The sequence below is a fragment of the Meles meles genome, chromosome 3 (genome assembly GCF_922984935.1).
Source record: "Meles meles chromosome 3, mMelMel3.1 paternal haplotype, whole genome shotgun sequence".
Classification (NCBI taxonomy): Eukaryota; Metazoa; Chordata; class Mammalia; order Carnivora; family Mustelidae; genus Meles; species Meles meles.
Genome location: NC_060068.1, coordinates 183984065 through 183996378, shown reverse-complemented (window position 1 = coordinate 183996378; position 12314 = coordinate 183984065). Strand labels below are relative to the sequence as shown.

Sequence of the window (12314 nt, the reverse complement as noted above, 5' to 3'; positions counted from 1 at the left end):
CGGCTGCTTCCTCCTCCCACTCTGGCCGGGTGGGTGTTGCTCTGCCCTTTCTGGGCACCTGTTTGCTGTGTGCGGTGAGTCTGAGTAAGCGAGCGAGCACAGGTGCGTGCCTGTCTGTGCCTGGGAAGAACCGGGTCTCAGGCCCCAGGATGCACCAGCAGTCCTGTCCCGACAATCTCCCTGCACCACCCGAAGGGGCTGCCTCGGACACACGCGTGCGCACGTGCACACACACACGCGTGCGCACAGACGTCGATGTTAACTTAGAGCCAGAGCATGGTTCACCTGCAGCAAACTGCGTCTTACATTTTCCCAGTGTGATTGCTCACAAAGTTACCACCCAAAGTGCCTGAAACATTTTTTTTTTTTAAGATTTTTTTGTTTATTTGACAGAGATCACAAGTAGGCAGAGAGGCAGGCAGAGTGGGGGTGGGGAGGAAGCAGGCTCCCCACGGAGCAGAGAGCCAATTGTGGACTCGATCCCAGGACCCTGGGATCACGACCCGAGCCAAAGGCAGAGGCTTTAACCCACTGAGCCACCCAGGCGCCCCGCCTTAAAACACCTTTAATAGACTTGATCATGCGGGTGTGACAGGGTCTGCGGCGGGGCCCCTGTCCAGCATGCCCAACGCTGTAAGGCACATTGTTCTGTGATCACAGTTATACAAAATTTGACAAAGTTTACATTCACAAAATTAACATAGGCAATTTACACCACTCCTAACTTAACATTTCGAATTCCAGTGAAATTCTTTAAATCTTGCACGATAGAAGATGGCTCCCTAGTACACAGTATATAAGCACTGTAACGAAATCATTCTCAAGAAAACACAGAAGTGAAAGACAGCTACTCCTATCTTTGTGTTCTTTACAGTCTACCAGAAAGTAGCCAAAATTCAGTATTAAATAAATAGGAATTCTTTTATAATAAAAAGTTTCACAACAGTTTCCTACAGAAACATTCATGAGACTTTGTTTACATTCTGATTTACAATGACAAGAATAGCTAGGGTTCTGATTCACGAACTGTATCCAGAGCACGAGCCTGTGTAAGCCTGTCCACGGGGGAACACCGGAGCTCTCTCACGAGCACTGGCGTGTGGGGCTCTGCTGGGGAGCCTCCCCACCTGGAACTGAGGCTCCTCTAGGGCTGCACTCTGCCCTGGGCCCATCCAGGACAGAAGACACCAGCCGAGAGCTGAGCCTCAAGACCCGCCGGTTTACTCTTTCTGGGGTTGAAGGACGTACCTGTGAGCCGCTTTCCCCGGCCCAGCCTCTAGCTCTGCAGCGGGGCACGGAATCCGGGTCCAGTGATCCAGGGGAGTGGTTAAGGCAGCTGGAGATGCCGGACCCGCTGGGCTGCGGACCTTCCCGGGCGCCCTGGGCGGCGGGCCCTAGCCTGACCTGGGTGCAGCAGGCGTCTTCCTGGAGGTGGGCTTGGTGACCAGGCTGGCCTGGGGCAGTCTGTCGGGTCACTCTCTGGCAGGTTTTGTGGCCCCAATGATGGCTGGATTCTGTGCTGGCGGAGTGGGTCAGAATGGTTGCACAGTGTGGGGGGGAACTACGGAAACCGCCCCCTCCCCACCTGTGTGTGTGACTTCGGCGACGGGCAGATCTGCTCTCGGGGTCAAGAGCTTTGTGCTGCTGAGCAGATGCCCCAGCGGCTGTCCCTTGTTTTTCTCAGCCGCAGACCGCACAGACTTTCTCGCCAGGGTCTCAGTGTGCACTATGAAAACACTGGAGTGCTGTCAGAACTCGCCCGTGGTGGCTGTGAGAATTTGCACCAACAGAACTCGCTCACCACGCAGCACACTTTCCTCTCCTGGGCAGGGCTGAGCTGGGCTTCTTGAGAAGAGCTCCCAGGAGTGTCCGTCGGAAGGCCCTCATCCCTCTGATCTTCACTACCTCGTCCTCCCACAAAACCCTGTCTGAGCAACAGGCGAGGACAGATGAGGGCCTCTTTCCTGGATCACTGTGGCAGCCACCTCACCCCACCCTCTCGTCCGCTCCCCCCACAGGACAGCCAGACAGTGGTCTCCCTCCAGAGGAACTGGGGTGGGGGCGGAGGGCGCAGCTCTGCACAAGGCCATGTCCCTGAGACCCTGGAGGGGTTGAGAAGGGGTCTGTGTTACAGCATTCTCAGGGTAGGCCCTGAGGTCCCGTGAAGGTCTGAGCCCTGCTCCAAGTCCCTTGGCTCTCCATGAAACAGCAGGTCCCTGCCCCACCTGGCCCTGGCCCCATTAAGCTGCTTGCTATGTGAAGGCCCACTGCGTTCAGCTGGAGCTGTGTAGACCTGCCCACGTGGCCAGTGCAACCTTTGATGGCCCCAGCCATCTGGCAGCAGGTGGGACAACTAAGGCCAGAGACCAGGTGTTTGGCCGTGGGGTAACACCTGGAACCCAGGGGCTGCCACACTGATGCCTGGGCCAGAGCCAGGCCCGTGCTGAGCTCTGGAAGTTCCAACACAAAAAGGACAAACAAACGTGTCTGCAGTTGTACCTAAGATGTCCCTAAGGTGACCGGTAGTTCAGAGAGCCGGTAAGTGTACGTTAGGACAGCACACAGGGCCGGCCCCTCGCCCGCAGATGGCTCCTGGAACCTGGGCTCCAGCCGCCCTGGGGGTGAGAGCCAGGAATCCTGGGCTGGCATCGCCTCCGTGTCCCTGGCAGTGCCGATGAGAGCGCGGACACGGAGCCCACTTCTGGGGACCCAGGGCCCTTCCGGAGGCTAAGTCAGGGCTGACAGCAACACGCAAGGGCCGGCTGGGTTCAAAACCAGGGCAGGCGCCCAGAAGGACCCACGGCCGAGTGTCCGGGCGAAGGCGCGGGCCCAGACCGCGCGGCAGCCGGATGAGGCTCCGCCACGGTCCCGCCGTCGCGCACAGGGGCCTCTGCAGGTGGCTCCCGCGGATTCCGAGGGTCAGGCCGGGTGGCACACGCGGTCCCCCGGGGCGGATTCTAAACCCGCACTTAGACCCCGGCCGGGGGAGACCCCAGGGCCAGGGCGTCACAGCGGCGTCTCCTCCTGCTCCAGCGCGTGCGGCGGCGCGTGGCACGAGGGCTGCAGGGACGCGAGCTTCAGCAGCGCGGGGCGGCGGCGCGCGCGGGGCCGCTGGAAGGAGCGTCGGCTGTGCACGCGGCGCGCCGCCGCCGACCGCGCATGCGCACCCGGGAGCCCGCGGCGCTCCGGCCCCGCGCCGGGCTCGCGGGCGGGCGGGGCCGTGGGCGGGGCCTCGGCGGTGGGCGGGGCCGGGCTCCGGGCGCGCGGGCGCGGGGACCGCGCGGGGAGCGGGGGCTTCTCGGCGGCGGGAGGGGACGAGCGTCCGGTCAGCGGCACGTCGGAGCCCGTGTCACCTGCGGGAGAGGACGGCGTGAGCGCAGAGGGCACCTGGCGGGGGCCCGGGTGCAGGGGAGACCCAGGCGGCGGCGCCGGTGAGGCTCCCGGGCCCGAGCCGGACTGCCAGGCCTTTTCCGGGTCGGCCGGAGGCCGGAGCCTGCCTGCGGGCCGGGGGCATCGCCCGCCTTCCCGGGGGACCGCCCCGCCCCTGCGCAGGTGCAGGACTCACAGGGACAGTCCGGGCCCAAACCTTCCCGCTAATCTTCCAGGTGGCCGCGCAGCCCACACACCCAGCCTGCGCCCCGCCCACTCCCCGGGATGCTGCGGGACACTCAGAGGCCGCGGCCTGGCCGTGGCCAGCCAGGTCCACAGTGACAGGGTCAGCTGAGGACCTGCCTCTGCAGCCCCCCCCACGGGCTCCGCGACCACAGGCTGCGCTCAGTGTCAGGCCCGCGGGATGCAGCCCCCCTGCCCAGGAGTGGTCATGGCCCCGGGGCCTCTCCAGACACACAGTGCGGGGCTCTAGGACAAGCAGAGTTCAAGGAAGAGAGTGGTTCGAGGTTCAGGAGGCTCAAGGAAGAGGAGGTTACGGGGTTCAGAGGCAGAGGAGCAGCGGAAGCCCCAGACGAAAGCCCTGCCCACAGGCGTTTCCACAAACTCTCCTAGTCCCTGCAACATCCCGAGAAAGCGGCTTCATGCATCGAGAGAACGCTGCCCCGGGCAGCCCGCCAGGCTTGCTAGAACAGCCCCCCGCAGGCACGGCCCGCCTCTCCTGAGCTGGACACCCTCTCCAGGCACCCACGGGAGAGAAGAACAAGGAGGTCCTGCTTCCGTTGAAATGCCTGGGAAAGTGCCTTTGTGAGACCCCTCCTGCGCCGGGGGAAGGTCTGCTTCCTGTTCCCTCCCAAGTGCACACCAAGCGCCCAAAGGAAACGAGGAATGAACCCAAAACCTTGCACAAAGGTGTCAACCCTCTTCCCTACGGAAGGTAAAGTGGTCCCAGCACCTTCTAGGGACCCAGCAAGAAGGCCTGGAAGCCCCTGCTGAACAGGTGCCTCCCCCCTGTCTCCCAACCCTGCCTTGCCCCTCACTACCCCCTGCCTCCACCCCTGCCTTACCCCCTCACCCCCACCCCCAACCCCTGACTTCTCTCCTGAGAGGAGCACTGGCCTGCTTGGCTGGCTCATGGCCTGCCCTCCACTTCCTTGTACCCTTGCGCTGAGCTCCCCCCTGTACGAGGTTGAAAGGGCCTGTTGCTCTTCTGGACCCACTTCTGTTACAGGCACTTTCCACAAAGCCCCAGGCCTTTAGGGAGAAAAACAGATGTTGCCTCGCAGCCCCCACCCAGCCCGGCGCTCAGTTCCCTCTGAGCTAAGACTGAGATTCGCGGGCTTAGCACAGGGCTAAAGAGATCCTCAAACAGCTCTGGGTCCCAACGTCTCGGGGACGTCCTAGGAATGCGCAGCTGGAAAAGAGGCTGAGAAGGAGTCAGAGCTGCTGGAGAGGGTCTGCAGAGGTTCAGGTCCAGAGCCAGAGAGGCAGCTGGCTAGGGGAGGAGCTGAGGAGAGAGCGGCCGTCAGGCGGGTGGGCGGGGTCAGGAGTTACATGTGCGTGGACTCAGGGAGGGTCCTGTGGGGCTGCTCCTCGGGGCCATCAGCCTGCAGAAAGGAGTCCACGGACTTGTTGCTGAGGCGGAAGGGCGCCAGGCGGCGGAAGTTGCCTGGAGAGCAGGGGATCTGCACACGGGCCCTCTGGGAGGGCACCACCGTCTCCCCAGGGGACAGCCAGGGTGGCACCCTGGAGAGGATGCTCAGGTCCTCATCCGGGGAGAACACAGGGTTGTCAATTCCTAGGAGAAAGGGCAGCGACTGGTCAGATTCCCAGCTGAACCTGGGATGGCAGGGAGGGAGGGCACTGCCCTCGGTGTCCAACGTCAGCTCGTCCTGCCACCGACACCTGGAAGGTCACCTGGAAGGTCTCTGGGGTTCCAGGCCTCGCACCCCATTCTGTCTCTGCGCAGCAGGCAGGACACTCAACCGCTCCATTCTCTGGAGCAGAGACCCCGTGCCCCCCCACCCCAGAACTCACACCCACACGGACCCAGCACTCAGCCTCCCAGGTCCCGCCGCGCCCATCAGCGGCCAATGACCACACTCACACCTGCGGCCCAGGGAGGGCTGACCCCGCCGCTCACCTGACGGGGAGTCTGTGGCCGTGGTGTCCTGTGTGATGTTTGCCAGGAACTCGATCCCCCCACCCATTTCAGCACCGTGGTCCGGGGCCTCCTCGGGGTCTGAAAGTTCCAAATCTGGTGGCAAGGGAGGGCAGCATGAGGGAAGGGGACTGGGCACACGGCCACCGGGGTCGTGCCCCTGACTACCCTGCAGAGCACTCCGAGGGCTGTCACCGGGCCACCGTGTCATCACGCACACGGCGCTCCCTACCCTCTTCTGGGCCGCTGGCTGGCTGGCAGTGCCCGGACGGCCATGTCCGCACAGGGCGGGCAGAGCGAAGGGGCCGCGGCTGGTCTTCCCCGGAACACGGGAGCCAGGGTGCGTGGCCAGCCCCGTGGTCCCCGCTCCTCCCGCAGCAGCCCCCACCCAGGGTGGGACTGGAGGACCCCGTGGAGGGTCCTGGCTGCCAGGGGGAAGGGTCTCTGGCCAGACAGCGCTCTGGGCCCCCTGCCCCGTGGCCTGTGTCTCTGGGCCCCCTGCTGAGCGCTCCACTGCGCCCCCCAGTACCTTTCTCCTTAATGGTGAGATTGTTCATGGGGCTCTCCAGGGGCAGTTTCCCGTTGGGAATGCTGCTGTTCCTCTGAGAAACAAAGGGAAACTGTTAACGGGCACAGCTACACCCAGACCCCGACCTCCCCAGCCGGTCCCAGACGAGCCCCTGCTGCGCTGCCCGGGGAGCCCTCCGGGGCCCGCCCTGGCCTGTCTCTGGGGGTGCCCCGGGGTGACCCCAAGCCCCAGGGCACCCCAAGTCCCCCTGCCCTCACCCGCTTCTGGGCGCGCTCCCTCTTGTAGAGCTTTGCTGCCTTCTTGCTCGGGTTGACGCCCAGCTTGGCGGACTTGAAGGACTCCAGGCGCTTCCGCATGGTCCTGTGGAAGATCTCCTTGTCCTGCCTCTCGTCCTCGTTCGGGGTCAGCTCGTGCCGACTGTACAGATGCTTGTACTGGGGGAGAGGCCGCGGGACGGTCACAGCGGGGGCACCTGGCACGGCTGCTCCCGGCCTCGCGGCCGCACTAGCATCCCCAGCCGGAAGGACGCAGGGGCGAGAGCACCCGGGGACCTGGCGGCGAGGCTGAGCCCCCGCCCCCCGCCAGCCCTCGAGGCCGTCCCAGAGGAGGGGGGCCCGGGCTCTGCCCCCCCCACGCCCCGCACGCCCACCTCCTGCCGAGGCTTGTACAGGTACTGCTGCAAGGTGTGGTGCGTGACCATGTCCTCCGTGTCGCGGATGCTCCTCCTCCTCTGCTCCAGCGACTGCATGTCCAGGCACACGGCACTCACGTTCTCCCTCCTGCGTGGGGGCCGCCGTGATCGCCCACCTGCCCTGCCCTCGGCCCCTGAGCCTGGGCGCCACCAACCCCAGGAGGCTGGTCCTGGGATGGACCCCCCGGGAACCTGCCCCGCACACAGCCAGTGCCCCCTGCCCTCCGCACGCCTCCCCCAGCTGGCGCAGCCCCCGCTGTGCAGCCGGACAGAGCAGGAGGCCCGTGGCCGGGGCCCCGCGGAGGGAGGAGTGGCGGGGGTGAGGCCTCGGGCACAGATCTCTGTTCGGTCCTGCCAGCACCCTCTCCTCTCCGTCTCCCATCTGGTGGATGCGAACATTGCCTACAGGTGCGTTTGTAGCAGGAAACACCTGAGCCCAGGGTCCAGTCCGGGGCCTCTACTCCACCCACTTATGACTCTCAGGGGCCCCCAGAGGCCCACAGGCTACTGACTGTCCACAGGGGCCCTGCTGCCTGTGACCGGGAGGGCCTGGGATGTGCGGGTCAGGTGAGACCCCTGCCCAGAGCAGCCTCCTGGGTCATGGCGGGAGGGGGCAGGCGGGGGGGGGGCCTCTTCTGTCGGACCCCAGGGGAATGGGAGACGTACAGGAGGTAGGAGACAGAGGCCTCCACGGTGGAGGGCCGTGGTGTGCTGAAGTCCACGTTGACCATGTTGTCGGTGCTGGGGGAGCGGATGAAGGCCAGGGACCCACGGCGCTCTCCCTGTGGGGAGGAGAGAGCTGATCAGCGCCTTGATGCCGGGCGACTGCCGGCCCCTGGAGAGCTGGTAAGGCCGTGCTGAGCAGTTGGCGGCTGGTAGGTGGAAGGGGAAAGTGAAGACAGGACCATGGGTCCTTCATCCCATGAAGGATCTTCCCATCTTCATCCGGTGGGCAGAGGGCATCAGGAAACATTGCCGCTCCCCCCAGACTGGGGAGGTGTCCCCTGTCCCCACTGGGGACTCCTACCCGGCTGCTCTGAGAGGGGAACCCCCAGCCTCTGTCCAGAACTGAGTGAGACTGAGGTCACATAGAGTGAACGGAAGTGGAAAACAGCCACTGTCCTCGGGGCGGGCGTGGGTCTGGGAGGGCGCCAGGGTCAGGGCCCGATGTGGCGGGGAGGGAGGCCCAGAGGCCCAGCCAGGAGCACATGCCATCCCGGCTGCAGGCAGAGCCAGTCCGGAGCGGGGAGGAGCCCGTGTCGCTGGAGGGGCACAGTCAGTGTGCCGCAGGATGGGGACGCTACCCGCAGCCTGCATCTCTCACGTGGGGGCTCGGGGCATCAGGGTGCCCACGAGAGACAGGGCTCACCAGCAGAAGGGGATGTCACTGTGCGCACTGGCAGGACAGCCCCCCTGCCCGTCCATGCAGGCTCAGAGGACACGGAAGCCTCTGCAGAGCCAAAGGGCAGAGATCCAAGCACAGCACCGCCCAGCCCAGGGCCAGAGGTGCAGACAGCAGGGGACCTCGTCCCTCCCAGTGCCTGGGGCTGTGGGCTGGGGCTCCAGGGGGAGCACGCTGACATTAGCTTGGCCGATGGTGTAGAGGCGCCTTCCCCTGCATCCATCTGTCTTGGAGGGACCCCTGGTTGTGTTGGGGCATCAGGCTGCACGTTTGGTGTGGACAAGCCCGCTGGGGACAGGACTCATGCTCCTCTTTGAAGGAACGGATTCTTCCAGGGCCCTGGCTGTGCCCTCTGGATGAGGTCCGTGAGGTTTGCTGGGATGGACGTGCAAAGCCCTAGCTCCCCAGGCTGAGTAGGCCCGGGCTGGTGAGGCGCCAGGTGACCTCGGGGCCCAGGGCATACATATGGGGCAAAGGTAGCCAGCTGATCAAGGCAAAGGGCAGGTCACTGTCACATGTGTGCCCTGCCTGGAGGTATGTGGCCCCTGGGGAGGGGCCAGCTGGAATGTATGTCCCAGGAGGAGTCCCGACACCTGCTAGGACTCCTCCCGAGTCCTGACTGAGTGGCTGCGGGCTGGTGCAGCCTCCAAGACAGTGAGGTCCGGAGAGTCACCGTGCAGCCCGCGGGGCAGGGCTGGTCCCTCATCTGCCATGTGCTCCCCGAGCCCCTCACTGACCCCACGCTGTAGGCGCTGGCTGCTGCTTAGCGGGGAGCCCCTCTGGCCCATCAGCCCCGAACACCTGAGGTGGATTCATTTGCCTACAGAAGGCAGGTGTTCTGTGCGTGCTCACTGCAGGGACCTTGGAACTCAGCCTGGTCGCAGGTGTGTCCCCTGTGACCCCACAGGATGCACGACCTCCTTCCTGCTCTCCCCTCTGTGTCCGTGGCTGTGCATGCGTGGACATGCATGAACGTGCGTGCACCTACATGTCGGGGGACACGACTCCGTACGCCCTGCTTGTTTTCCGTCTCAGACCCACCAGACCACGGAGTGTCCCGAGAGCCGCAGGGAGGCCTCTGTGTCTCAGCTCCCACAGCCGTCCTCGGGGTGCTGGCAGACCCAGGAGCTTTGCGTGGTGAACTTGTGGAGTCCCAGCACGCTCCCGCCTGGGCCTTGGGGTGCAGGGCCTTCCCTCCCTGGCCCACGGCCCCAGACCCCAATGGCTGCCCACACCCCACGGCTGGGTGTTGTTTCAGCCACCAACTCTGACAGGAGAGCAGACGGAATGTTCTGGTACCTCAGCCACATAGCTGATAGCGTCTTTCAAGTTGAGCTCGTGGAAAACGTTCAGGATCCGATCTCGAGACTTCTGTGCCGACCGCCTCATGAGGATTTTGCTGAGGAATTTCCTATCAAAATTGGACCACCTGGGGGGCCAAACCAACACGATGTCAGCACTTAATTGGCTGTGGGCAAGGCCCCAGGACAGACGCAGACCCTGGCAGCATGTGGGGGGCCTGCCTCCTCCCACCGCCCAGACTCGCAGGGACACGGTCTCCCAGGGACAGACACAGGAGACGCCCCCTCCTACCAACCCTGATGTGCACTTACTGTAGCAAGTAAGCTCACAACGCTGACTTTTACCATAAAAGGAACAGCCCTCGGGGTGTTATTTCTCCATCTGTGCTCTGTCCCTCCCTTCCCATCTGAAGGCACGGGCCACCAGAATGTATGTCAAATTCCGGACTCCGTTTTCTCCTTTAACACGACACTAAGCTTTCCAGCTGACTACCTAGCCCTCTGGAAAGGCCGAGGCCGGGTGAGGGCAGGGCCCTGGGGGCCTGGCTCCAGGGAAACGAGCACACATTTGGCCTGCAGAGGCATGGGCTGGGGAGGAGGAAGCCCCCAGCCCCCACACTAGGAGAGACCCAGGCTTCTGGGAAGGAGGCTTTCAGTCCAAGCCAGTTAGGGTATGGCCGGGCCTGTGGGTCAGAAGAGCGGGTAGCCGGGTGAGAATTGAGGAGGATCATCTAGCCGAAGCCCAGCGGCCATGGCTAGACGGACACGGTGGGGAAGGGGGAAGAGAGGGATCCGCTGGGGGGGGAGGCTGGGAGAGTCCTGGGGGGAGGGGGGCCTCCGGGGAAGGAGGAGCTCCAGGATGACGGGCTCCAGAGGCAGAGGGTCCCCAGGGGGGTCCTGGGAGGGGCGGAATACCGGAGGAAGGAAGGGGTCCAGAGGGAGAGGGTTTCCTAGAGGAGGAACACCTGGAGGGTGTCCAGGAGGAGAGATTCCAGGGGCAGTAGGGGGATGGGGGAGGGGCAGTCCCAGGGAGAGGAGGGAGTTCGGGGGAACAGGAGTCCCGAGGGTGGGGGTCTCAGACAGTCGGGCAAGCAACCGCCTGGCTCCTGCTGAAGGCAGAGCTCTTCGGTTAGCGAGCGCTCTGCAAGGCTGCCTTATGGGGAAGACCGGCTCTTTCTACCCCGTGGTCCTCCCGTGAAAGGCAGAGGGAGGGAAGCGGACAGTGAAGGGACACGCCTCCAAATGTTCCCATTGCAGCCCAGCCGGGGGCACCTGCAGCCACTTACTTATCGCGGAGGTAGTTGTGTCCAATTTGCCCCGATATGTCCTCGATGGCTGAAAGGATGTGGTCGAAAGCCTTTCGCAGGAGAGAGATGTGGGTCAGCTTCCCTTGGAGGAAACAAGTGCCCCGCCCCCCCCGGCCGCCGGCCCCTACCCGGCCGTGCAGCTTCTCGTTGAGTTTGGGCTCCCGATGTTCGCTCCTTTTCACCTTCAGCCACTGCACCAGGGGCTTGATGGTCAGGCCCTGGAAGACGGGTCGACCCTGGAGGCAGGCGGGCTCCAGCCCAGGGTCCCGCCCGGCCCACCGAGCCCCCCGTGTGTGAGTGCACACGGACACGACCCTGCTCGGGGGTGGGGGGGGAGCCAGCTCTCAGACTGTCCGAGAGCAAGGGGGAGGGGACACCCCCCTGTGCATCTGGTCCACAAAATACTAACTGGGGCTTCGTTAGCCGGGGCGGCGCGGGAAGGACGTTTTTAGGCCAAATCGTGCTGCATCCCCTGTGGGGCTGCATGAAAACCTACAAAACGGCTCCTAGTTACTAAAATAGTAAAAAGCAATTAGGGCCTGGAGGCTGGAGAGGCTGGTCCCCACGTAGGGCCGGCCTGGCGAGGTCGGCGGATGGGCAGGGGCGGGCTCTCAGCCTACCTGGAAGATGACCGTGAAGAAGACCACGATGATGGTCGTGCTGACGAACAGGTTCCTCTCCTTCACCTTATTCTCATCCAGAAGGACGACCAGAGCGAAGGCCACGGCCCCGCGCAGGCCGCCGTAGGACATGACCACCTGGTCTATGATCTCCAGCTGCACCATCCGGTACCGGTTCAGGACCCAGGTCTGCAAGACGACACCTGCCGGCAGGGATGCACTGAGCGCCCCCACCCCCCGCCATGCTCCCGCGCTCCAGGAGCCCCCTCGCCCCCTCCTGGAATCCCCTGCTCGGCGGTGAGGGTCCGGCTCCCGCTGAGCGTGTCAGGAGACCGCGCCCTGCGGCCCTGCTCTCAGCACACCGCCTCCCTGCATACCTGCTCTCTCCCGGCCAGCGGGTCCGACCTGCCCTGTGACCCAGGCAGCGAAGGAGGCCTCATGTCCTAGGACCACCAACCCTGCCGCACTCTGGCAGCCCCCGCTGAGGACTCGAGAGCCGATGCTGGTCCCACCCCAGCCCGTACCCCAGCAGCGGGCCACAAGGGTCACAGCGGGCAAGAGGCCTCCCACCTCACAGCGTCCTCAATGATGACATCCAGAGCGAGTCGAGGGGACACCAAATGGGTTCCCCCAGGTTCTAGAACTTTCTGCCCTGCCCCCCGCCTATGCTATCACCATCTCAGGGTGACAAGGCCAGGAAGCAAGCCTGAAACTTCAGTGCAGATAACCATGACCTGGCCATGCTGCGACTCCCCAGGGAGCCCCGAACCCTCCACAGCCTCCCCACAGCCGGTCCCCACGGTCCACCTCCCACTGTCCTCACCATCCCCACTGCCCCACCATCGACCCTCAGCCTCCAACACCCAGAGCCCCCTCGCATCCCTGTCATTGCCGCCCCTCCCCCTCCTCCCCCTCC

General features: G+C 64.2%; 1 protein-coding gene across 2 annotated transcripts in view; it reads right to left on the bottom strand.

The window, feature by feature from the left end:
- Positions 1–406: 406 nt before the first annotated feature.
- Positions 407–12314, bottom strand: part of SLC9A3 (solute carrier family 9 member A3) — a 43769-nt gene continuing 31861 nt past the window's right edge. Inside the window, exons 7-17 of one of the 2 annotated variants that reach the window (XM_045998937.1) lie at positions 11399–11601; positions 10907–10996; positions 10758–10828; positions 9470–9599; positions 7435–7550; positions 6727–6856; positions 6335–6511; positions 6078–6150; positions 5531–5644; positions 4942–5185; positions 407–3353 (exon numbers count right to left, since the gene is read on the bottom strand). In XM_045998937.1, the coding sequence (XP_045854893.1) occupies positions 3350–3353; positions 4942–5185; positions 5531–5644; positions 6078–6150; positions 6335–6511; positions 6727–6856; positions 7435–7550; positions 9470–9599; positions 10758–10828; positions 10907–10996; positions 11399–11601 (1352 nt within the window). In that variant the 3' untranslated portion in view covers positions 407–3349. Of the gene's footprint in view, positions 3354–4937; positions 5186–5530; positions 5645–6077; positions 6151–6334; positions 6512–6726; positions 6857–7434; positions 7551–9469; positions 9600–10757; positions 10829–10906; positions 10997–11398; positions 11602–12314 lie in introns of those variants that run through there. The other variant, XM_045998938.1, reaches the window with a different exon arrangement.